Genomic DNA, 24,788 nt, shown 5'->3' with positions numbered 1-24,788 from the left:
GCAGAGTTGGCTTTTGAGTCATAATTTATCATTTTAAACACCTGAGAATGCAGCATAAGGTTGGACACTGGAGTCACTAAGGCTGGCACCAGGCAGGCAGCATGAGTTCGGGGCACAGGCAACAGAGACAAGCAGTTATGATTCTTGCTGCCCTGAGAGGATCTGACAAGGACATCTGGCATAAAGATACAATACCTGGCATGTAAGGGAATTAGCCCCGGGAAGGCTACAAACACCACAGGAAGGCATTACACCTTCACAAACTAGCCGTCCCATCCAGAGCACAGTTCAGCTATGGATAACTCCCACGAACTTGCTGGAGGCAACAGTACAAAAAATAGTTTATTTTAGCAAATAAAATGGCTCTAGTCAGCCCAGGACACACTGGTAGCGCACTATCTAGGCCCCGGCGGCCTGGCAGCCCCGTCCCTGTGTGCAGAGTGGGGACGAGCGCAGCATCACATGTACTCTCCGCAGTCAGCGATGATCACCTTCTGCTTCGGCTTCCCGTCCTTGCTGCCCTGAGCCTTTGTGAGCACAACAGAGAAATCATGAGAAGCACAGGGCTGAGAGCTACGCAGGGATTACCCTCTCCCCAAATAGGGACCTCTTCCAATGCCCTCTTCCACAGCCATAGAGAACTCTTCCAGCTCTCCCACTGGGGTGCCTGCCACCCAAGGTCCCGGTAGGCAGCCATTTCCAAACACTCACCTCAATCTGCCGTAAGACATCCAGGCCTTCAGTGATCTCCCCAAATACCACATGCTTGCCATCCAGCCAATCTGTCTTATCACAGGTCAGGAAGAACTGGGAGCCATTGGTGTTTGGGCCAGAATTGGCCATGGAGAGAAGGCCTGGAAAAAAATAAGACTTCTCAGCTCCCCTCACACTGCTCCGAGCCCACGGCTCACGCCTGTGCAGACCGTGACAGTGCTTCTGCATACGGGCTCAGGCTCCAGGACAGGGACCCTGAGATGTGGCACCTGTCTTTCCTCACTACAGAAGGACAAATGGGCTGTTTCAATTTTGTTCATGTTCATTTGTCTTTTCATTTATAACAATGACTTGCTGTTATTGTTGTAACCAGGCCCATTAAATCCTGGAACACTGACAAGCAAAACATTCATTTAAAATGGAATTGTATGGGTCTGGGAGATGGTTCTGCTGTAGAAGCCTGACAGTCTGGATTTCATTCCAGGACCTATAGTAAAAGGAAGGGCATTACACACAACTCACACAAATGATAAAATACACACACACATCTTAAAGAACATTGTGCTATGACAACTAAGACGCAGGGACAGTCACACAGGGGAAGGAAGGAAGCTGGGCCAGGAGAGGAGCTGGAGACAGGTAACATTTATGGATGACGGGAGATAAATCCTAGATGGACCCTAATTATTCTCTCTCTCTCTCCCTCCCCCCCCCCCCTCGTATTTTTGAGACAGGGTTTCTCTGTAGCTTTGGTGCCTGTCCTGGAACTAGCTCTTATAGACCAGGTTGGCCTCAAACTCACAAAGATCCTCCTGCCTTTGCCTCCCGAATGCTGGGATTAAAGGCGTGCACCACCTCCGCCTGGCACTCTCTCTCTCTTTTGGTTTTTTGAGACAGGGTTGCTGGGTAGTTTTGGAGCCTGTTCTGGAACTCTCTGTAGACCAAGCTGGCCTTGAAGTCACAGAGAACTGCCTGTCTCTGCCTCCCAGTGCTGGATTAATGGCGTGCATTACCACTGCCCAGTTAAAGGTATACCCCATTTCTGTGTGTGTGTGTTTTAAATTATGTCTGTGTGTTTGCCTGCATGTTTGTCTATGGCCCACATCTGCCTGGTACCAGAGGAGGTCATAAGAGGCTTCCTGAGACTGGAGTTAGACAGTTATGAGCTACCATGCAGATGCTGGGAACCGAACCTGGGTCCTCAGGAAAAGCAGCCAGTGCTCTTAACCACTGAGTCATCTCTCTAGTTCCTTAAGAACTAAGTCTACTACATTACAGAAACCCCAAGTTTTAAGGGCTTTCCCCAATAATGGAATCTTCTAGGAAGCTCGATGTGGCAGTACATGCCTATAAACCTAGCACTCAGGAGGATCCAGAGTTCAGTGCTAGCTTGAGCTATACACTAAGTAAGACCCTGTCTCAAAAACCAAACACCAAACCAGGTACAGTGGTATGTGCCTTTAATTCCAGGACTTGGGAGCCTGAAGCAAGTGGATCTCTGTGATTTCCAGGCCAACCTGGTCTAGATGGCATATTCCACATCAGCCAGGGCTACACAGTGTAAGAAACAACCCAGGAATTACAACTATAATATAAATGTAATATAATATAATATAAATCAATGGATCTCATTCATCACTTCACAAAATAAGAGTTAGCACTAGCAATACTGTCTGCGGTGTTTGGATTGCCAGTAGATATATCTCTGTTTCTAACTGCTGCATCTGAGTGTGGCACACAGTGGAAGAACTTTTGTGTCTTCTGGTGTACCTGTACCTATTAGGACATTCTTACATTTAAAATAATGTAGGCAGGAAGAATTTATTGTCCATGTACTCCATCTAGCACAAACTTGCAGGAAGAAAACAAAGGCACAGGAACAGGTTTCTATGGAGAGAGCACCTGATCTCTGAGCCACCATCGTGTTTAGGAATCAAGGAGGGAGGAAGCGCAGGATAAAAAGGTAGCGAAGCAGGCAAAGCAACCGAAGATGGAGGAGCGACCACCAGAGCAAGGAGAAAAACAGAAGCACAGGGCTGACAGTATGGGATGCTGTTGGGGTGGAACAAGGTGAGGCAGATAACTGGCTACAGGCAGGAAAGACAAGAAGAAAGTCAGAGTGGCCATCGAGGGCTAAAAGTCTAGATAGAAGGACTTAGAAGAAAAGGGCAGTGAGTCTATACATTTTTCCCCCAAAAGTTTTGCTAAAAAGTAGAGTCAAGATGACAGCTGGTGAGAAGAACAAGAGTCCAAAGATAATTTTTTTTTTAAAGATTGAGATTACATACCTGGACACGGATGAACCAAACTGGCTAAGCAAGGGAAACACATTCTATAGGTCAAAGGGAGGCAGCGGAAGATGCCAACTTCCTAAGTAGAGCAGGGGGACAGACTCCCTCATAGGGAGGGGTGGCCTCTATAACAGGAGGGAAGTCAGAGCATGCATCCGTGGTAGGCAGGAGGCAAGACCTCAGATCAAAAGCAGGCATGGACTGCGATCTCTGATTGGAACTGAGGGGACACAGAGAGGCTGAAGGCACAAGGGCGCTTGCAAGGATAAGCACACACTTTAGCTAGCAGGGAACACTGACTAGGGGACTGAAAGTGGGATGTGAAGAGTACAAGACTGGAGGCGAGCAGCTCACCCCAGCATGCCTTTCTTCAGTGGCTGGCCAACCATAGCCCGTCCTGGCCGTCACAGCCTGCCCTAGCCCCGCCTTCCCTCACCACACCGGAATTTGCACTTACCTGGTCCTGTGTGTTTGAGAATGAAGTTTTCATCATCAAACTTCTTTCCATAGATGGACTTGCCCCCCGTGCCGTTGTGGTTTGTGAAGTCACCGCCCTGGCACATGAACTGGGGGATGATGCGGTGGAAGCTGCTTCCCTTGAAGCCAAAGCCCTTTCATGGGTGCACAGGCAACGGAAATTCTCTGATATTGAGAAGGAAAAGGTGCTGAGGTTGAAGACAACCCAGCTTCCTGACCAAGATTAAGGTAACTACCCAGCAAGGTGAGGGGGCAGGAAACGGGGAGGGGGAATAAAACATGTTTTACTTGTTCAGTCTTGCATAGCTGCTCCTGGGCATCTACATGGAGATGGTTCCCAGGACTCGCCCGGATTCTCTAGTTTTTCTACCATCTCTATATTATCTATGATACATAACACAATAAAAACACTCCATAAATGGTTGCTGTACTATATTACCTAGGGTATATAATAGGGGAAAATACAAGCATTCTTCATAGAGATGCAGGGCTCCCTTCAAATATATTTAAATTTTTTTATTATATTTATTTATTGCACATGTGTGTATATGTGTACATGTGTGTCTAAGTCTGAGGACAACTTGCAGGGCTTGGTTCTCTCCTTCTATTAAGTGTCCTGAGCTTGAACTCAGGTTCCAGACTTGGCAGCAGGTACTTTAACCTGCTGAGCCGTCTGACTGGTCCATCACATATTTCTGCTGTGGTTGGTTAAATTCACAGATGTGGATCCCATGGATGGAGAGGGTTAACTGTATTCTCATTTTGTTCCTTAGACGCCATTATGACACTGACCTACTAAACAGCCAATTAATGCTACCTCAATTAAACAGGACAGAATATGTGCATTCTATCTCTGCTGTATCCCCAAACCACACTAAAGTGATAATGAAGTGATTTTTTTTCAATAATTTATTTGTATTTTATGTACATTTGTGTTTTGCCTGCATGTATGTCTGTGTGAGGGTGTTAGATCCCCTGGGACAGGAGTTACAGACAGTTGTGAGCCACCATGTGGTTGTTGGGAATTGAACTCAGGTCCTCTGGAAGAGCAGCCAATGCTCTTAACCACTGAGCCATCTCTCTAGTCTGATTTTTTTTTTTAAGATTTATTTATTTTATGTATATGGTGCTCTATCTGAATATAGACCTGCATGGTAGAAGAGGGTACCAGATCTCATTATAGATGGCCGCAAACCACCATGTGGTTGCTGGGAATTAAATTTAGGACCTCTGGAAGAGCTATCAATTCTCTCTAACTGTTGAGCCACCTCTCCAGCCCCATGAAGTGATTTTTTGTTTGTTTTAAAAAAGAAAAGGATGGGACTGGGCAGTGGTGGCGCACGCCTTTAATCCTAGCACTCAGGAGGCAGAGGCAGGCAGATCTTTGTGAGTTCGAGGCCAGCCTGGTCTACAAGAGCTAGTTCCAGGACAGGCTCCAAAGCTACAGAGAAACCTTGTCTCGAAAAAACAAACCAAATAAAATAAAGTAAAATAAAAGGATGGGGAGAAAAAATAAAAATAATCCAGGGACAGTAAAACAGTTCAGCAAATAAAGGCAGACAATTACTGTGCAAGCCTGGAGACCCAAGTATGAACCACAGAATCCACATGAAGACAGAGGGACAGAATTGACCGTTAAGTGGTACTTTCCTCTGAGATAAAGCTTTCCATGTTTGAGAAAAGCTTACGACTCAGGATGTTCCAAAGGAAGTGAAACAGTCTATCCTACAAGCTCCTTGTCAACTCCGGAAGTAAATAACTCAATAGCATCAAGAAGTCCCCATACTGACCGGATTCAATAGGACCCTTTCTTCCTAAGCAGAAAGGACCAGTGGGAGACACTGTAGACAACTGGAGCGCCCTGCCGTCATCTCACACCAGTAGAGCCACCTGGGAAAACCACTCTCTAACCCGTCAAACTGCCTGAAGCTGTGCAGTGAGCCCAGGTTCCCAGCTCTCACAGTCGTTATGGGCCTCTGGTGATGCGCTGACTTTGGGTCAATTTCTGCTCCTCTAACTACCTACCTACTCTTACTCCCATAAGGAACCACAATAAAGTCGTGGGCTCAGCACGATGAACTTTACGGTATTTTCCCTCTGTTGTGTGCATCAGTTCCCTCTCTGGAGTGAGTAGACATTTGTTCATGTCTTTACTTGAACTTTAAACACTGTCTTCTAACTGCCACGTGTCATGGACATGCGCATACACACATACACAACACAGGGTCTCACTATGTAGCTCTGGCTAGTTTGGAACTCTATGTAGACCAGGCTGGCCTAGAACTCAAGAGATCTGTCTGCCTCTGCCTCCCAAATGCTGGGAATAAAGCTGTGTGCCAACACAACTGGCCATATTTTTTTCTAATATTTTTTAAAATCATATTCATGTAATGTGCCTGTATGGTAACATGTGCATGTCAAAGTCGGTCCCAGAAGAGGCATCAGATTCCTTGGAGCTAGAGTTACAGGTAACAGGTACCTATGAGCTGCCTGACCAAAATTATAGCAGCTACCCAGATTGTAAAAGGAGGAAATGATAACTCCTTTTCAGAGTCAGTTAGTCAAACGATAATGCCTAAATATATACAGTAAAAAGGGAGGGGTGAGGGGTGAATACATAGCTATTATCTTCCAATATGGAAGTCAAAACCAAAATAATTAGCTAAGAAATGAAACTGGCTGCCTCTGAGGACTAGCAATGATGCTGATGGCAGGGTAGTGAATGAATGGGGTTTAATGGTCCCTATTATTACAAAGGGACTAGTGATTTTTCAAACCAACTTTTGTGGTAACAACTCCTTAAATTATATGTGTAAAAGTAAAATTTACATTAAAAAATAAGTCAATATTTTAATAAACTAGAAATTAGTACTAGTTACTTCTGGACTATAGAGCTGAATGTAATATTGTTAGAATATATATGTGTGAGAGACTGTCTTTCAAACAATGAATACATTATTCACAATGTATTCATAATAATATATTACTTATGTTATGAAAAAAACCCTCTCTATTATTAAAAAATAGTTAACTAGCACTTATGAAGCTTCAATGTCTGCTCTGACCTGTTACTAGATCCTAGGACCTTAGATGCCATGAATTAATTTAGGTCAGAAACAACCCAAGGGTATAAGAGCTGAGGCAGTGAGAACCCTGGGAAGAATGCTCAGCCACCAGCTTCCCGCCAATCTAACCATAGGGGTCTGCTTACCTGCTGTCATGGGAACAACATCAGAACGTAGGAGCATTTGGATTCGGCCGGCTGGCTTGTTTCCAATCTTGATGTCCATATAAACCTGAGGATTTGACCGTGCTTTTTTTGTAGTGGGTTCTCCCTAGGTTCAGGAAAAAAAAAAAAAAATACTAGTCAGAAATGCTAGTGGCCAGCGGTGGTGGCGCATGTCTTTAATTCCAGCACCCAGGAGGCAGAGTTAGGTGGATCTCTGTGAGTTCAAGGTAAGCCTGCTCTACAGAGTGAGTTCTATGGAGAAAACTTGTCTCAGAAAAAAAAAGAAAGAAAAAACAAAAAAGAAAGAAAAAGAAAAAGAATGCTAGTGCCAGTGTTCCCTAAGTACTAGGAAAACACTACCTGTCCTGTCACCTCTGTATGAGGCCAAGGACCTCAGCACAGAAGGGCTGCCTGGCAGGGAGTGGAGCAGCACAAACACGATCCCCAAAGCCGTGCCCTTTCATTCCCTCAGCACCACCCTCACCGAGGTCTAAGTTCACCACCCCCTCTGCACTTTGTGAACACAGGCATCTGAGTCTCCATAATGACGGAAAGCTCAGCCCGTCTTCTGGGGGAGGCACCACCTTCCTTCTCACCTCCTGGGTTTCTGCTTTGGGAGGCTCGGGTCCTTCTTCTTCTTTATTCTCTTCAAGAGTCTTCCCAGAAAACTTCTTCAACCAGTCATCATCTGACCAGACTAGAAGGAAAAGACACACGTGAAGAAATCAGACTGTCCCTTAACTGCCAGGCAGATACTTTGGTCATCTCTGTGGTCCTCTTAGCCAGAGAAGTCCCTTTTGATAATGCTCCCACTGGGACTAAGCTTCCCCTGGGACTCCCCAGAGGTCCAGCACTTAGTAGGACTAAAGAGAAAAGCTATGCCAAAGGCAAAGAGAGGCTTTGCTGGCTTTCCTTTCCCAGGAATGGGATAGCAAGAAAACTGGGAGGTGAGAGATCAGGCAGGGTACTCTCAAGAGGAACAATGACTTTGGCTTTGCTGCTGTTCACCAATAAAGGTAATGCACACCCTTGGCCGGTGTGACCACCCGCTTGTCCCCACTTCACCCTTGTCCACCAGAAGCAGCACTGAGCACCCATGTAAAGGAGGCCAAAGCACAGGCCCCAACAAGCACTCCACGAGACGCCCGCTCACCTGGCCTGGAAGAGCCCTCTTTAATTCTCATGGGTTTGGCCAAATTGACACGGATTGTCCGTCCAAAGAGCTCAGACTCATTCTGAAAGATTGTAAATCCAGCTGCTTAAACTTTCAGATTAAAAATCTCCAGCAACTTTTCATTTACTTCTGAGACCTGATCAGTCTCCTTCTTTAATCCGGATCTCTCAGCAACAAAAGCTATGCCTTCACCACAGACAGCATCAAGGAAGGAACTTACAGGAAACTTCAACCCTGGAGCTGCTGCATTTTTTCCCCCAAGACAGAATTCTCTGTGTAGCTTTGGAGCCTGTCCTGGAACTCGCTCTTTAGACCAGGCTGGCCGTGAACTCAGGGTGATCCGCTTGCCTCTACCTCCCGAATGCTGGGATTAAAGGTGTGCGCTACCACCACCTGGTTAGCTACAAACTTTTAATACCAGCGGAGACCTGCACTATTGAGAGTAATTGAGCTCAAAGGACTCAAGTGACTAAAAGCAAGATCGGCTCTGAGACAGTATACGTGAGAATGGGGAGTGGAGAGCAGTGAATACGGAATTTCAAAGTGGTGCTGAGAAAGGCCACCTAATGTGAACTTAAGGCAGCAAGCGAAAACTTCATGGGAAAAACTTGAATTCCTTACAGTTAATACCAGACTCAATTACGCACTGATTTATAATAGAAACTTATAAACAGAGGTGATTAGTTTTAAAGACTTTTTTCAACAAAATTCTAGCAACAGGATTTGGTACTCTGCATTTCATATCTGACATGAAGTGACACATCAGTGTCTTGTGCCAGCCACAAAGCCGAGCGTCGTCATTTCCAAGCACTTTCCCAGGCTGTGTGAATCTGCATCAGTAGCACAGCCTTCAGCTACTCTTACCAAATTTCTCTTCTCAGTTGCTAACTGATCTAACATTTCATGAAGCCCTCCCCCTTGTGCAAACACACAGTTTCAGTAGGCAGTCAGTGGGCAATGGATTTGCTATTCACCATCATGTGCGGTGGCCAGTGAGAGGTCAGTCGAGAAGGACGGGCAGGAAGAACACTGTTAAAGTAGAGAGGCATCTGAGCAGGAACCGATTTTACCAACAATCAGTTCACAATGAGTATTTTTATTTGATGGCAAATTTACTTTCGCACCCAATCCTGACACTTCAGAGATTCAGAATACCAACATTTGAACAAGGCCAATATACCAGCAAAAAGCAACTTCAGTTAGAATGAGGATCCCAGCCGTACCATGTTGTCGATAGCTGCTGCAGCATCCTGCCAAGGAAATGCAAGATCTAAGTTTAGGCTTGTATCTGAGTGCTTCTTGTGTGTCTAAATGCACACTTGGTAGCAAAACAAACAGGAAAAAGTTTTTAAAAGTTGTTAGTGTGACTAACAACATTTTGTGGGCCATTTTCTAGTTTGTAGGGCCATGATCTGCTTCTAGCTGAAGGCACAAGAGATGAGCGCCAGCACTGCCAGGCAAGAATGCTCAGTGAATGGAGCTGTAAGCGCTCTGCAGAGCATGACAAGAAGGGTCTGACAGTCAGGCTGAGCTGTTACCCACAGAACACACGCTCTCCTTCATACAACACTTCTGAAAGCACCAGCCTAAGACCTAAAACCCAAGGAAGTGGAAACAGCTTCCTCCACAGTAGTGGTTCTCAACCTCCCTATAACTGTGACCCTGGATGCAGTTCCTCATGTTGTAGTGACCCCCAACTATAAAATTATTTCATTGCTACTTCATAAGGTAATTCTGCTACTGTTATGAACGGTAACGTAAATATCTGATATGTGACCCCAAAGAGGCGAAAAGCACTGCTCTAGAGGAAGCACAGAATAAACAAGGGTAGTACAGAAGTCTCACCTCTGCCAGCTCAAACTCAACAAAAGCAAATCCTCGGTGCTTTTCTGTAAAAAGGAAGAAACACAGTATAAGTAATTACCGTATGAGGCAACGGAAGAAAAGAACAGTCACAAAGAAATCGGTCACAAGACACGTCCAGACACCAGAAATCCCACCCACTCACTATTTAGAAAGAAAGAATCCCATTCTGTAATCCTTTTACATAATATTTAAGGCAATAATAAACATTTTCTATGGATAAAGCTAAGTAGTTTAAATTTTTTATGTGTATGGGTATTTTGCCTGCAGGCATGTCTAAAGACCATGTGTGTACAGTACCCGAGGAGGCCAGAAGAGGACACTGGATTCCTCACTGGACTGGAATTACAGATGGTTGGGAGCTACAATGTGGGTGCTGGGAATTTAATCTTGAACCTGGGTCTTCTGGAAGAACAGCCAGTGCTCTTACCACTGAACCCTCCCTCCAGCCCTGAACTGATTTTTTTTCCCCCTTTTTCCTTCCTTCCATTTTGAGACGGAGTTTCTCTGTGTAACCTTTGCTGTCCTGGAACTCACTTTGTAGAGGATGGCCCTGAACTCTTAGCCACCTGCCTTTGCCTCTTGCATGCTGAGATTAAAGGTGTGCGCCAACACCGCCTAGCTCTAAAGTTTATTTGTAAACTTTAGAATGAGCATTGAGGACGGGTGAGATGACTCAGACCTGAGTTCAATCCCAGGAGCCACATGGTGGAAGAACCAATTCCTGCAAACTGTCCTCTGACTGCCATACCACACAGAAATGAATAAAGAAAAAAGTATTTTTTAAAGGGCATTCCATTCATCTATGAAAGTCAAGCATACAACTTAAACTTTCATGCAGTACAACAAGCAAGGTAGGCTATTTAGCTTATCAACTATTTATCCAAATATACAACTTGAATTCATAGTATGTACCAACTACTTGGGAAGCTCAAGCAAAGGGATCACAGTTAAGAATCCAGCCTGGAAAAAAAAAAAAAAAAAAAGAGTCCAGCCTGGACAAAACTATGAGATTGTTTTGAAGTAAAAACCAAACAAAGCTAAAACAGGTAAAATGCCTCCAACCAAACATACAGTTTGATCATCAACTACAAATAAAGCATAAATTCTAAAATCTGATAAAGATAGTCCAACTTATTCAGACCAACTTATCAAAATTCAAATTCTGATCTAAGTAGAAAGCCCACACACAACAATGTCAACTTAGTTATACAATCCATTAGAAAGTCAGCCAGTAGTGGTGGCGCATGCCTATAAACCCAGCACTCAGGAGGCAGAGGCAAGCAAATCTCTGTGAGTTCAAGTCTAGCCTGGTCTACGGAGTGAATTCCAGGACAGTCAGGGCTCACAGAGAAACCTGTCTCAACCTCTCCTCCAAAAAAAAAACAAATAAGTAGAACTGGGTTTTGCATGTATTTTTGTAGACAATGTCCCACCATGCAGCCTAGACTGTCCTTAAACTCTATCCCCCTGTCTCAGTGTCTCAGCCTCTGAAATACTAGGATTACAGGCATGTGCCACCATGCCCAGCAACTACTGATAAAAAAGATTCCCTAGGCTCAGAGAGTTTAATGATCTTGCTATTCTCTCTCTCTCTCTCTCTCTCTCTCTCTCTCTCTCTCTCTCTCCCCCTCCTTCTCTCTCTCTCTCTCTCTGTGTGTGTGTGTGTGTGTGTGTGTGTGTGTGTGGTTAGTGCTAGGAGTAAAGCCCATGGCCTCACATGTTGGGCAAGAGTTCTAAGCTATACCCCCAATCAAAGAATGTAACTTTTGAGTTGGAATGTGACTTTTTTGTTTGTTTATTTGCTTGTTTTGGTGGTTTTTCGAGAAGATGTTTATCTATGTAACTCTGGCTATTTTGGAACTCACAGAGATCCAACTGCCTCTGCCTCCTCAGTGCTGGGATCAAAGGTGTGGGCCACTACTGGCCCATGTGACTTTAATCTTTCAAAATTCTTTTCCTACAGGAGGGTAATGAACATTAGAGACACCCAAAGGACCCACCTGTTTCATAGTCCAGAGGAATTTGAATATCTGTGATGTCTCCAAATGGGATAAAAGCAGCATGAAGAACCTTGTCGTCTACCTCTTCTGCCAGCCCACCTGCAAATAAGCCAAGGGCATTCTGCACTCTGAGCCTCTGTTCTCCTCACTCAAAGGCCGCCACAGCCCATTGGCATGCCAGGGAAGGGAAGGGATCTCCACCCAGGTCTTTATCAACATAAACACCGCTCTTCTCCTGCCCACCCACGCTAGGATCCTTTTGCCAACCTTTTTTTCAAACAGATCCGAATCGATCTCCAAGATTCCACAACCGCTTCCTATGTGACCTCCCTGCCTTCATTCCCTGTGTCAACCACCCCCAACCCAGTAGGGATGTTTTTGTGAGCGTGGAAACAAATCCATCAGTTCTTTTAGACTTCAAAGTCTTAAACGTCACCGACCTCAAGGTAAAGGAGAGCTCCTTAAATAGCAGAGCATACAGGACTATCACCCGAGCCTCATTTCCACTTTGCTTCCCCAGTTTCCCTGGGTTTCCCGAAAAATGACCCACGTGTCCCCAGGGGTCAGACTATTTTACATCTTTGGGCTTCGGCTCCAGTACAGCTAACAGGTTTGCCTCTACTCTGACTTGCCCCTTGCCTAACTCCTGCTCAGCTCCTGCGTCCCGGCTACAGAAAGCTTGCACTCACCCAAGTTCCTGCCATCACTGTTCGTCCTTACTACCGCGCTTATCCAAGTGCGGTGTTTAGGTTAATCCCCACTTTCTTCTGCCTAGTCTGGTAACTCCTTCCGTAAAGGCAGAGACCCAGACATTTCCGCATTGAATGTTTGTAAAAACTAATGAGCGGGGAGGATTGGAAGCCCATCATTCCTGTCACCCACTTCCTGTCACTGGTTGGGGTTCCTGTGCGCTTAGTGGACTAGGAAGGTCGCCGGAACGGTTCCTCCAAACTCGGCTCACACCCTCAGATCCAGCAAGCCCCTCGACAAAGCCGGCTGCTGGTCGCCCTTCCTCACATTCCCCAGACTCCGCCTAGCACCCGTGCCTGCTCACCCACGTACAACACACGCTTGGTAGTAGCCATCTTCCTCACGCCCGTTTCCGCCGGAAGTCGCCGCTCGGCACGCCCCCCTTTCCGTCGCTCTCCCTCTCCCCCCCCCCTTAGGTTGGCCTCTGGGCGTCGCAGCTGCAGGCTCCGCCCTCTTCCCGCCTACTGCGGCGTCCCGCCACCCGGAGGCGTGAGGTGGGGCGCTCCGGTGCTGTGGTGCTGGATGGGAACAAGCCTTCGTCCAATTCAACCGGGGAATTATCGGCAATTATGACCTATTGCCAACACACTACCGTCCGGGATGTCCAGCCACTTGTTTTTGGCCAATTCGGAAGCTAAGAATCGTTTTCACATTTTGAAGGGGCGGGGAGGAGCAAGACAATAGTATTTCATAACAGATGGAAATTCAATGAAATTAAAAATCTCAATATGAAGAAGTTTTATTAGGTACAGAAACAATCGTTCCTGTTACAAAGGAAAGAGACCTGTTCCACCCAAAGCCTACGATATTTTACTATCTGACCCCCTTGGGAATTCTTGTTCTAAATTAAAAAATATTGAAATTATAGGTTCTCATTAGCAGCAGAAATAGTAAGACCACGTTTGTTTACTTGTTAGAGTATCTCACTTTCGGTCATGTGCCACCAAACTACCTCAAACAGAAATTTAAACTAGTTTAATCTTGTTTGTTTGCTTATGTAGAGACAAGATCTCCCTATATACATACATACCCCTGGCTGTCCTGGCACTCACTGTGTAGACCTGGCTAGCCTTGAACAGAGATCTGCCTGCCTCTGCCTCCCAAGTGTTGGAACTTGTGAGCTGCCACACCAGGCTTTGTTTATTATGATGCTGGAGGTCAAACCCAGAGCCAAAGCCCATTGCTAGGCAAATGCTCTACCACTGATCCACCGTCACCTATTTTAGACAGAGCTCTTAGACTTTCCTGCAGTAACTTTTGCATCTGCATGTCTGTGAGCACCCAGACATGGGTGTGTGTGTGTGTGTGTGTGGTGTGTGTGTGTGTGTGTGTGGTGTGTGACCATTTGGCACTGGGAACAAACCATTGGTGCACTCTACCCTGAGGAAGAGCATCTCTCCGGCTCCCAGCTCTACTCAGTTGCATGTAATTCTTTGTGTAGAGGTAATGCCTTGTGGGCTTTTTCCTGAGCGCTGCGGTGTATTCATTGGTGTTCTTGCTCAGCTCACATTTGGGTGGTCATGTTATTGGGACTTTATAGGTATAGCTTCTGATGTTTTTAGGAGTCACAGTCTAGAGCAAAACCCCTGATCCTAGGCCTCATACAACCTTTCCACCCCCACTTCTGCCATGTTTCCTGGGCCAAAGGTATGGGAGTATTTTGTAGATGTATCCACTGGGACTGGACTCCCCAGCTCTTCCTCCTGATTGGTTGTGGTTTCTGTAATGGTCTCCATCTGTTGTAAATAGAAGTTTCCCTGATGAGGGATGAAGATGACGCTTATTTGTGGATATATATATATATATATATATATATATACATATATATATATATATTTTAGATTTTTTTGCATGTATGAATGTTTTGCCTGCATTCATGTGTATGCGCCATGTGCATACCTGGTGCCCATGGAGGTCAGAAGAGAGTGTCACATTCCCTGTAACTGGAGTTGTGAGTGGTTGTGAGCCACCATCTGGGTGCTGGGACTTGAACCTGGGTCCTTAGCAAGAGCAGCAAGTGCTCTTACCCACTTAAACATCTCTCCAGCTGCGACCCCTCCCCCATCTACATTTTAAAACAATAGCCTGACTGCTATGTCTAAAATGGATTGAGTAGAGCTCAGGAGCACAAGACGTTAATGCAGCAGACAGGGAGAGCTGCGGGTAGTGACTTTCTCCCTCCAGCCCATCTACTCTGGAGAGATCGTCTTTCGAAATAAACCTAAACCATCCCATACTCCCTGCTCACATCCCTGATGCCAACAACGCATCCCCTGACAAGGGAGCTGTGCCTGCTCCATGTTAGGCCTGATCTCTACGCTAGCCCTTCACCCCCTTAGCACACACCATTTTCCTTGTCTCTATCTTTGTTTATCGGGTTCTCTCTTTACCTGTGGAGGCACACGCCAGCTCTTGTCGGAGGTTCTGTGTACTCTGCATTCACCTGTGACCCCCCTAGAGTCCATGGAAGTTGATTGGCAGCCTCCTGTAACTGTAGTTAGAGGACTTCCATCAGATCCAGGTCTTTGACACCAAGGCCCATTGTGTTCCTAGAGTTAAGCACATTGTCGACTTCACCTGTCTCATGCCTCACTAAGACATGATGCTTATAGGAATAAGACACTGGAGTCTGGTTAGGAGAGTCTTTTACTCAGCAGTGTTCCAGAACAACACAGTCACTCGGGAGGATTTATTCAGGTGTCCTTTATATGGCTATGGTGTATTAAATATATATATATATATATATATGTATGTATGTATGTATGTATGTATGGTTGGTTGGTTGGTCTTTGCCTAAAGCTCCAGGTACAGAGCTCTTAAAAACCCTAGAAATTTTCCAAATAACTTGGCTGAGTCTTGCTATTCATACTTAGCCCATTTTGATCATATCTGAGTTTATGCTCAGCAGTTGACTCATGGTGGGACCCTTTCATAGCTTCCAGATGGAAACTTGTTACCAAGGGGATCAATGTCTTCAGCAGAAGCTGAATTTTTAAAAAATTTTTTATTAAGCTCTACATTTTTCTCTGCTCCCCTCCCTGCCTCTCCCCTCCCCTTCAACCATCCCCCAAGGTCTCCATGCTCCCAATTTACTCACAAGATCTTGTCTTTTTCTATTTCCCATGTAGATTAGATCTATGTAAATCTCTCTTAATGTCCTCATTGTTGTCTAAATTCTCTGGGATTGTGGTTTGTAGGCTGGTTTTCTTTGCTTTATGTTTAAAAACCACCTATGAGTGAGTACATGTGATAATTGTCTTTCTGTGTCTGGGTTACCTCACTCAAAATAATGTTTTCTAGCTCCATCCATTTTCCTGCAAAATTCAAGATGTTGTTATTTTTTTCTGCTGTGTAGTACTCCATTGTGTAAAGTACCACATTTTCCTTATCCATTCTTTGGTCAAGTGGCATTTAGGTTGTTTCCAGGTTCGGCTATGACAAACAAAACTGCTATGAACATAGTTGAGCACATATCCTCGTGGTACGATTGAGCATCTTTTGGATATATACCCAAAAGTGGTATTACTGGATCTTGAGGAAAGTTGTTTCCTAATTTTCTGAGAAATCATCACACTGACATCCAAAGGGGTTGTACCAGCTTGCATTCCCACCAGCAATGCAGAAGTGTTCCCTTTCTCCCACAACCTCTCCAGCATAAGTTGTCATCAGTGTTTTTGATCTTGGCCATTCTTACAGGTGTAAGATGGAATCTCAGAGTTGTTTTGATTCGCAGTTCTCTGATGACTAAGGATGTTGAACATTTCCCTTAGATTCCTCTGTTGAGAGTTCTCTGTTTAGGTCTGTACTCCATTTTTATTGGATTATTTGTTTCTTTTGATGACCAATTTCTTGAGTTCTTTGTATATTTTGGAGATCAGACCTCTGTCTGATATGGGGTTAGTGAAGATCTTTTCCCATTCTGTAGGCTGTCATTTTGTCTTGTTGAGCGTGTCCTTTGCTTTCAGAAGCTTTTCAGTTTCAGGAGGCCCCATTTATTAATTGTTTCTCTCAGTGTCTGTGCTACTGGGGTTAAATTTAGGAGTAGTCTCCTGTACCAATGCATTCAAGCGTACTTCCCACTTTCTCTTCTATAAGGTTCAGTGTGACTGGCTTTATGTTGATGTCTTTTTTCCATTTGGACTTGAGTTTTGTGCATGGTGATAGATATGGATCTATTTTCATTATTCTATATGTTGATATCCAGTTATGCCAGCACTATTTGTTAAATAAATATCAGAAGCTGAATTTTTAGGTCCACTTCCAGATCCCTCAGAGAGAGTAGGCGATAGGAAATTGAAATTACCCCAATGAATCAATGATGCCCGTGTAAGGAGAAACCCCATACCTGGGGGCTTTTCTGGTAGCTGAATATGTTGATGTGCCTTCCAGGATGGTAGGGCTGGCATGCTTGGAGTGCGAGAACTCCACATTTCCCCTCCAGGACCCTCTTTCTCCGCGCATCTTCTATTCAACTCTTGCTTAGTTGTACCTTTTATAATAAACTGCTATTATAATCCATTCTTGAGTTCTGTGAGTGCTTTAGAGAACTATTGAATCTCAAGAGGATGGGGCCAGGGGAGCTCCCAAATTTGTAGTTGGGTTGGCAGAGGTACAGGTAGTATCGGGACTGTATTTAGTGTCTAAAGTAGAGACAGTCTGATGGGGCTGAATCCTTAACCTTTGTTGTCTTTGTTAGCTCAGAATGGAATGAACTGGGATTCTGGGACATCCAGTTGGTGTGCAGAGAATTGTAGAATTGATCTGCATTAGAAAAAAACCACACAGCCCATGGTGAAGAGGTTGAGGTAGTAGGGTTTCAAGTTCAAAGCCAATCTGGCGTACACCTCTCAGGGTAGCACACATCCGTAATCCCAGCCTCAGGAGGCAGATGCAGGAGAATCAAGAGTTCAAGGCCAATCTGTGTTTAAGGACCAGGCTTGTGCTGCAGGAGACCCTGTTTTAGGAACACAACAAACCACACAGTGGGAAACGGTGTTTGCCTTTGTAATTCACCGTGCATCTCCCCTTTCCTTACCAAACGTCCCATGATAGTGACAGGTAGGACACAAAAATTACTCTGCTGCAGCCGGATGTACAAGGACACATCCCCTGTTCCTTTGGACCAGAGAACTGAAGTCTAGGGGCCTGAGAAACAGCTCCGTAAAGACTGTAGAGAGATCGGTGACTCCAGCATGTGCTTCAGCTGGGAGCTGCCAGCCTCCAGCGGCATCCCACACATCTTTCTAGAAAGATTTGATGCTTTATTTGGCTAACCGAAACAAATTCTCCATAGGCAGGACAGTTCAGAAGAAAAGAAAGAAAGAGAGAGAGAGAGAGGAGAGAGAGGAGTGAGAGGGGAGGAGGGAGGGAGGGAGGGAGGGAGGAAGGATAGGAAGGAAGGAAGAAGGAAGGAAGGAAGTGAAGGAAGGAAGAAGATCCCATATGAAGAGTGTATCCCACAGTGGTGGGTATCAAGTTCTGGCTCCTGTTCTGTAATGGTTGGGGGTACCTCCTTTTGTTTTCTGAGATGAGTGGACCCCGAACTCCAGCCGGCATGCGTGCCTGGAAACCTGACTAGGGGCTAGTGAAGGAATGAAGAAAGGACAGACACAGCCATTGCATATCGAAAAGCTGGATCAGGTGTGATGGAGACCACACCCTATACCATAGCCAACAAGGAACTCAGCCATGGTCTATTAGGTATGGCATGGTAGGGAAGGGTTCTCTGGTCTTTGTAGGCAAATTCTCCGCCAGTGAGCAGTCTCCAGCTGTAAAACATCTGGGAGGAGAAGCTGCAGTTACTAGTCTCTCATACACATTGATCGGATGATTTGTAAATATTCAACTTGGACCAGAGGAAGAAGGCTTTGCCTTTCTAGGCCTGACCCTCAGGAAGGTTTTAGCAATTTCCCATGGCTCCAAGGCCTCGGTCCTTGACGTGGCCATCTCATGTCAAACAGTATCATTCTCCGAGGGCTTCCTCGGCTCTCCACGAAGAGTGGTTCCAATGCCAGCATGGAGGTAGCCATGAGCCCTTTCCCAGCTCCACGGATTTCTGGAAGACAGCATGTACCACTTTGGGAAAGGATATGGAAGAGGCTAAGATTAGGATAGTCTAACCGTTTGTCATTGGAATGCTGTTTTTCAGAAAGCCAGGGGAAGGGTTGAAGAGGTAACGGCCTCCTGGCTGGATTCAGTCCACATTGGCGATGGGTAATATAACAGTCATATAGATTCTCACAATGGCAAATAAAATGCAGCACAGTGAATAAGGAAAATTAACCCATATAAAACACACATTCTGTGCAGGCCTTGTGCCGAAGAGGTGTTTTCAGGCATTTACTTTTCACAAGCTTTCTGTGTTGAAACAGGGTCTTGCTATATTTTCCAGACTGTCCTCAAACTCCTGGGATCCAGTAACCCTTATATCCTAAGGATATAAGGATATAATATATATATATATATATATATATATATATATATTCTTCTGATGAGCTGGGACTACAGGTGTGTACCTCTGTGCCTGTGCCACATAAACTTAATTTTTAAAAATTTTGCGTGTGTGTGGTGTGTGTGTGTGGTGTGGTGTATTATGTTTATGTGTGGTGGAGTGTGCATGCATGCCACAGTATGTGTGTGGAGGTCTCCACCTCCCTGGCACTGGAACCGCCAAGTGTGCACCACATCCTTGGATTTTTTTAATGTGGGTTCTAGGAGTTGAACTCGGGTCCTCATGCTTGCTCAACGAGTAGTCTACCGACTTAGCTATCTTCCCATGCCACAGAAGCCTTTACCTTTACACAGAACCTTCCCATTAGCCCGGCCCAGCCTGTAATGAGCTAAGTAACCAGGCTGACCTCCAATTCACAAATCCACCTGCTTTTGCTTCCTAAGTGTTGGGATTAAAGGTGGATGCCAACCATGCCAGGACTCCCCACACAAGCTTTTGAGGTCGAGAGCATTATCTTATTTTACCTAGACACCCAGTAAGTGCAGCCATTCAGTTTGTATCTAGAATGCTCCACGCCATAGTAACCATCTTTAACAGGTTTTGTTGTTTTATTTTTTATTTTATTTTATTTTTTGCCAAAGACAATGTCCTGACTAGTTTTATGTTAACTTGACACAAACTAGATTCATCAGAGAGGAGGGAGCCTCAACTGAGAAAATGCTTCTTTAAGATCCGGTTATAGCCAGGTGGTGGTGGCGCACACCTTAATCCCAGCTCTCGGGAGGCAGAGGCAGGCAAATCTCTGTGAGTTTGAGACCAGCCTGGTCTACATAGTGAGTTCCAGAACAGCCAGGACTACAGAGAGAAACTCTGTCTCAAAAAAAAAACAAAAAGATTGGGCTGTAAGGCATTTTCTTAATTAGTGATTGATGTTGGAGGGCAAGCCCACTGTGGGTAGCCATCCCTGGGCTGGTGGTCCTGGATTCTATAAGACAGCAGGCTGAGCAAGCCATAAGGAACAACCAGTAAGCAGCACTCCCTTGACCTCTGCGTCAGCTCCTGCTTCCAGGTCCCTGCCCTGCTTGAGTCCCTGTCCTGTCTTCCTTTGTGATGAACTGTAATGTGACGTGTAAGCCAAATAAACCCTTTCTTCCCTAACTTGCTTTTGGTCATGGTGTTTATTGCAGCAATGGACACCCCTAACTAAGATAGACCATGTTGCCCCCTTTAGAAGGAGTCCCAGAAGTGGCTGGGCCAGAGGGTATAACCACCAGAAGACGAACGCTGGTGACAGCCATACCTGTCTCTCTCACTGAATGCTTTGGAAACATCAGCCTATGATGTCAGTGAGTCCTCAAGTGAGGACTGTCTCTGTACATCGTATTACATTGTGGGATGAGCCATCTACAGTGTTCGTGTCAGGACAGTGAGTAGAGGAGTGGGAAGCATCCTTTTCTAGATTACAAGGGGAGGTTACGTATCACAGTCACGTTTGGCACAAGTTGTATTGTGTCAATTCTCTATATCCTTGTCTCTCCTGCCAAAGAAAGTGTACTCTGACTGCAAGGAGCTTGTCAAGTTGCTCACCACTGCATCCTCAGCCCGCTGCATCCTCAGCCCGCTGCATCCTCAGCCCGCTGCATCCTAATTCTTTGGCATTTAGTCGAGTTTTAATATCTGATGAATGAAGCCAAGAAAAGTATCTTTTCTATAAAGTTTGAAATGGAAATTCTATTCTTAGTGCATTGGGTGTCTGGGTCTCTGCCACAGAGGGCTGAATAATGCACTCCCCCCCCCCCTCAGGCTGTGGGTTGCCAACCATTGGGGGTGTTTTATGTGGAGCAGCAGCCCTAGGAGGGGCAGCAAACATGAACATGGTGGGTCAGGTGCTGAGAGCCACGTGACAGCAGGCTCCCGGAGAATGAACCTGAGGCTGGTATGTAGCTCCTATTGTTGAACATTGCTTAGCAGGCAAGGCCACGGGTTCCATCTTCAGCACTGGAGAGGGAAACAAGAAAGAACAAAGCAAACCAAAGCTCTCAGTCTTGGCAACCACGGTCACCAAGGCGTCCTTTGAATGAATCAGTATTTGTAGCCTGGAGACTGTTTGAGGGACTAGAAGCTAAAACAGCCTATCTGTGAGCCAGGAACACATGCCTGTGTGAGCCAGGAGGAAGAAATGTTCAAGTCTGCAATAATCTAGAGCTGGTGGCCGCTTTTCCTGCCTTACACACTCATGTCCCTGCCCCGGGTTCACCGATACCCTCGGCTTCTGTCAGCATATGCAGAAGGTTCCATATCCCCAGACAGCAGTGCTACACCCGAGTGTGCACAGTTTGTTCAGACTGCTGAGCTCCACTCCAGAGTGGATCTTATGAAATCAAGAAAGCTCACTTCTAACCAAGGTCCCAGGAGTGTAAGCTGTTAGTTAGGGACATGGTTTCCCAATGAGGGTCATAACACATGAAGAGAATGGAGACAGAAATAGGTTCATTCTGGACGCAAAAGGGGGAGCTGCGAATGGAGGGCCGGAGAGATCAATCAGCTACGAAGAGCTCTTGCTGCTCTGAGAAGGCCTAGGCTTTGTTCCCAGCATCAATATGGCAGCTTACGACAGTCTGTAACTCCAGTTCTGGGGATCCAACGCCCTCTTCTGACCTCCCGTTGGCACCAAGCACCCACATGATGCACATGCACACATTCAGGCAAAGCACTCATAAACACGCAACAAAAATAATTAAATATTTTAAAATATGGGATGTTTGTAGACAATCTTATTGCATTTTATTTTTAAATTTATTTATATATTAACCAGAGTTATGTATGGTTATGAGCCATGATGTAGAGATGCTAGGAATCCAGCCCAGGTCCTCTGAAAGAGCAGTAAGTGCTCTTACCCCTGTGCCATCTCTCCAGACACCTTAAAGTTTTCCTTATTTCATTTTATTGTATTGGTGCTGAGGACTTATTTACTGTTTATTGCTGTGACAAGACACTATGACCAAAGGAACTTGGAAAGACAGCATTTACCTGGGCTTACTGTTTCAGAAGAGTACGTCATGGCAGAGCAAATGCACTACAGCAGGAAGAGCCAAGAACTCATGTCTTGATCCTCAAGGAGGAGTCAGAGAGAGCACACTGGAAACAGCATCAGACTTTTAAAACCTCAAGTCCTCCTCAGGGACACACCTTCAACAAGGCCATACCTCCTCATCTTTCCCAAACAGTTCTACATGTTGGGGAGCCATTCCAACAACCACGGCCTCATTCACATCAGGCATGTACTGTTACTATTCCAGTTCATGAGATATTAAATTTTAAAAATGCCCATGGAGGACCTGGAGAAATGGCTCAGAGCTTAAGAGAACTTAAGCTTTTATAGAAAGCCAGGTTCTAAACGCCAGGTGGTGGTGGCGCATGCCTTTAATCCCAGCACTCGGGAGGCAGAGGCAGGAGGATCTCTGTGAGTTCAAGGCCAGCCTGGTCTACAAGAACTAGTTCCAAGACAGCTAGAACTGCTACACAGAGAAACCCTGTCTAAAAAAAACAAAAAAAAGAAAGAAAAAGAAAGAAAGAAAGCAAGCAAGCAAGCAAGCAAGCAAGCCAGGTTCATCCCCAGTACTCATGTTGGGTGGCTAACAAGTGCCTACAACTCCATTCCCAGGGGATCTGATGTCTTCTTCTGGCCTTCTCTGGCAGGTGCACACACATAATCAGGCACATACACATAAATTAGATAAATTAATAGCATTTTAATGCCCATGGAGAGGGCTTGGAGAGATGGCTCAGAGGTTAAGAGCACTGCCTGCTCTTCCAGAGGTCCTGAGTTCAATTCCCAGCAACCGCATGGTGGCTCACAACCATCTGTAATGAGATCTGGTGCCCTCTTCTGGTGTGCAGGCATACATGCAGACAGAACACTGTATACAAAATAAATAAATCTTTAAAAAAAAAAAAAAAAAAAAAAAGAAAAATGCCCATGGAGAGCTCAGCAGGTAAAAGGTGCCCTTCTTCCAAGCCAGATGACTTGAGTTCAATTCTTGGGTCCCATATGATAGAAAGAGAGAACCAACTCCTGGAAGTTGTCTCTAACCTCCATGTTTGAACTGTGGCGTGTGTGTGCACCCCCCCATACACATTCACACACTGAATAAATCAATTGATCAGTAAAATGTAATCTAAAAATTTTGGAATTGGCAATGATTTCCTAGCTAAAATATCAAAAGCACAAGCAATAACAATAACAAAAATAGATAAATTAGATTTGATCAAGATTAAAAACCATTATGCACCAATGAACCCTACCAAGAGACAACCTACAGAAGGGCAGAGAACACTTGTAAATAATACCCAATGAGAGTCTACTATCCAAAATATGTAAAGAACTCTTAAAGCTCAATGACAAAAGTTTAATCAAATCTAAAAGTGCTTGAATAGGGCTGGAGAGATGGCTCAGAGGTTAAGAGCACTGATTATTCTTCCAGAGGTCCTGAGTTCAATTCTCAGCAACCACATGGTGGCTTACAACCATCTGTAATAAGATCTGGTGCCAACTTCTGGCCTGCAGGGACACATGCAGGCAGAACATTGTATACATAATAAATGAATCTTACAAAAATTATTAAAATGCTTGAATAAGACATTTCTTTGAAGCAGATATACAGATTGCTCACAAGTGCACGACAAGATCAACATTATTCACTAGAAAAATATAAATGAAAACCAGTCAGGTGCGGTGGCACACTCCTTTAGTTCCAGTGCATGGGAGGTAGAGGTGTGCTATCTCTGTGAGTTCAAAGTCAGCCAGACCTACATAGTGAGTTCCAGGTCAGCCAAGGCTACATAGTGTGAGACCCTGTTTCAAGGAACCAAATAATAATACTAACAATAAATACATAAATAAACCCCACTTCGTGCCCGTGTGAAGGCTGTACTCTACAATGGACAGTACCAGGCACTGGTCACTGGTAAGGATGTGAAGAGGCTGGGCTCCTTATACATCACTAGCGGGAACTTGAAACAGTGAGTCTCAGTGGAATATAATTTGGCTCTTCTTCACAAAATTAAGTGTAGACTGACCACATGCCCAAGAATTTTCACTCTGAGTTTTTATCTTAAAATATTAAATGCAGATGTCTCAGCTTTCACCCATATGTTCATGAATAGTACTCTGATTCATCATAGCTCAAGGTAGAAACAAATAAATGGATTTCTAACGTGGTGTGTCCAGGTAAGGCAGTGATTCTCAAGCTGTGGGTTGTGACCCCCTTGGAAGCCCTCTATCTCCAAATATATTTTATATTACAATTCATAACAGTAGCAAAAATTACAGTTATGAATTAACAACAAAAATAATTTTTTTTTTGGTTTTTCGAGACAGGGTTTCTCTGTGGCTTTGGAGCCTGTCCTGGAACTAGCTCTTGTAGACCAGGCTGGTCTCGAACTCACAGAGATCCGCCTGCCTCTGCCTCCCGAGTGCTGGGATTAAAGGCGTGCGCCACCACCGCCCGGCTACAAAAATAATTTTATGGGTAGGGGTCACCCCAACACAAGAGGCTGTATTAAGGGGTTGCAGCTTTAGGAAGGCTGAGGACCACTGAGATGAGGAATATCATTCTGTCCCCAAAGGATTCAAACACTCATACATATTAAAACATAAGGAACTGGGGCTGGAGAGATGGCTCGGTGGTTAAGAGCACCTGCTTTTCTTCTAGAGGACCTGGATTCAGTCCACAGCACCCACATGGTGGCTCACTATCTTTAATTCTCATCCCAGGGGATCCAGTGCTGTCTTCTAGCCTCCAAGGGTACTAGGCACACATTGCTGCACATGAAT

At 45.1% G+C, this 24,788-nt stretch overlaps 1 protein-coding gene across 1 annotated transcript; it reads right to left on the bottom strand.

Moving 5' to 3' along the window:
• Window positions 1-324: 324 nt before the first annotated feature.
• Window positions 325-12,850, bottom strand: Ppie (peptidylprolyl isomerase E). The gene is given in 11 exon segments (XM_038335220.2): window positions 325-527; window positions 712-854; window positions 3,463-3,621; window positions 3,624-3,647; window positions 6,694-6,817; window positions 7,308-7,408; window positions 7,865-7,946; window positions 9,109-9,135; window positions 9,731-9,774; window positions 11,752-11,850; window positions 12,806-12,850. Coding segments are annotated over 11 exon segments (903 nt in total). The 5' UTR covers window positions 12,837-12,850; the 3' UTR covers window positions 325-458.
• Window positions 12,851-24,788: the final 11,938 nt, after the last annotated feature.

The sequence above is a fragment of the Arvicola amphibius genome, chromosome 6 (genome assembly GCF_903992535.2).
Source record: "Arvicola amphibius chromosome 6, mArvAmp1.2, whole genome shotgun sequence".
Classification (NCBI taxonomy): Eukaryota; Metazoa; Chordata; class Mammalia; order Rodentia; family Cricetidae; genus Arvicola; species Arvicola amphibius.
This window is presented reverse-complemented; position numbering and strand designations above follow the sequence as displayed.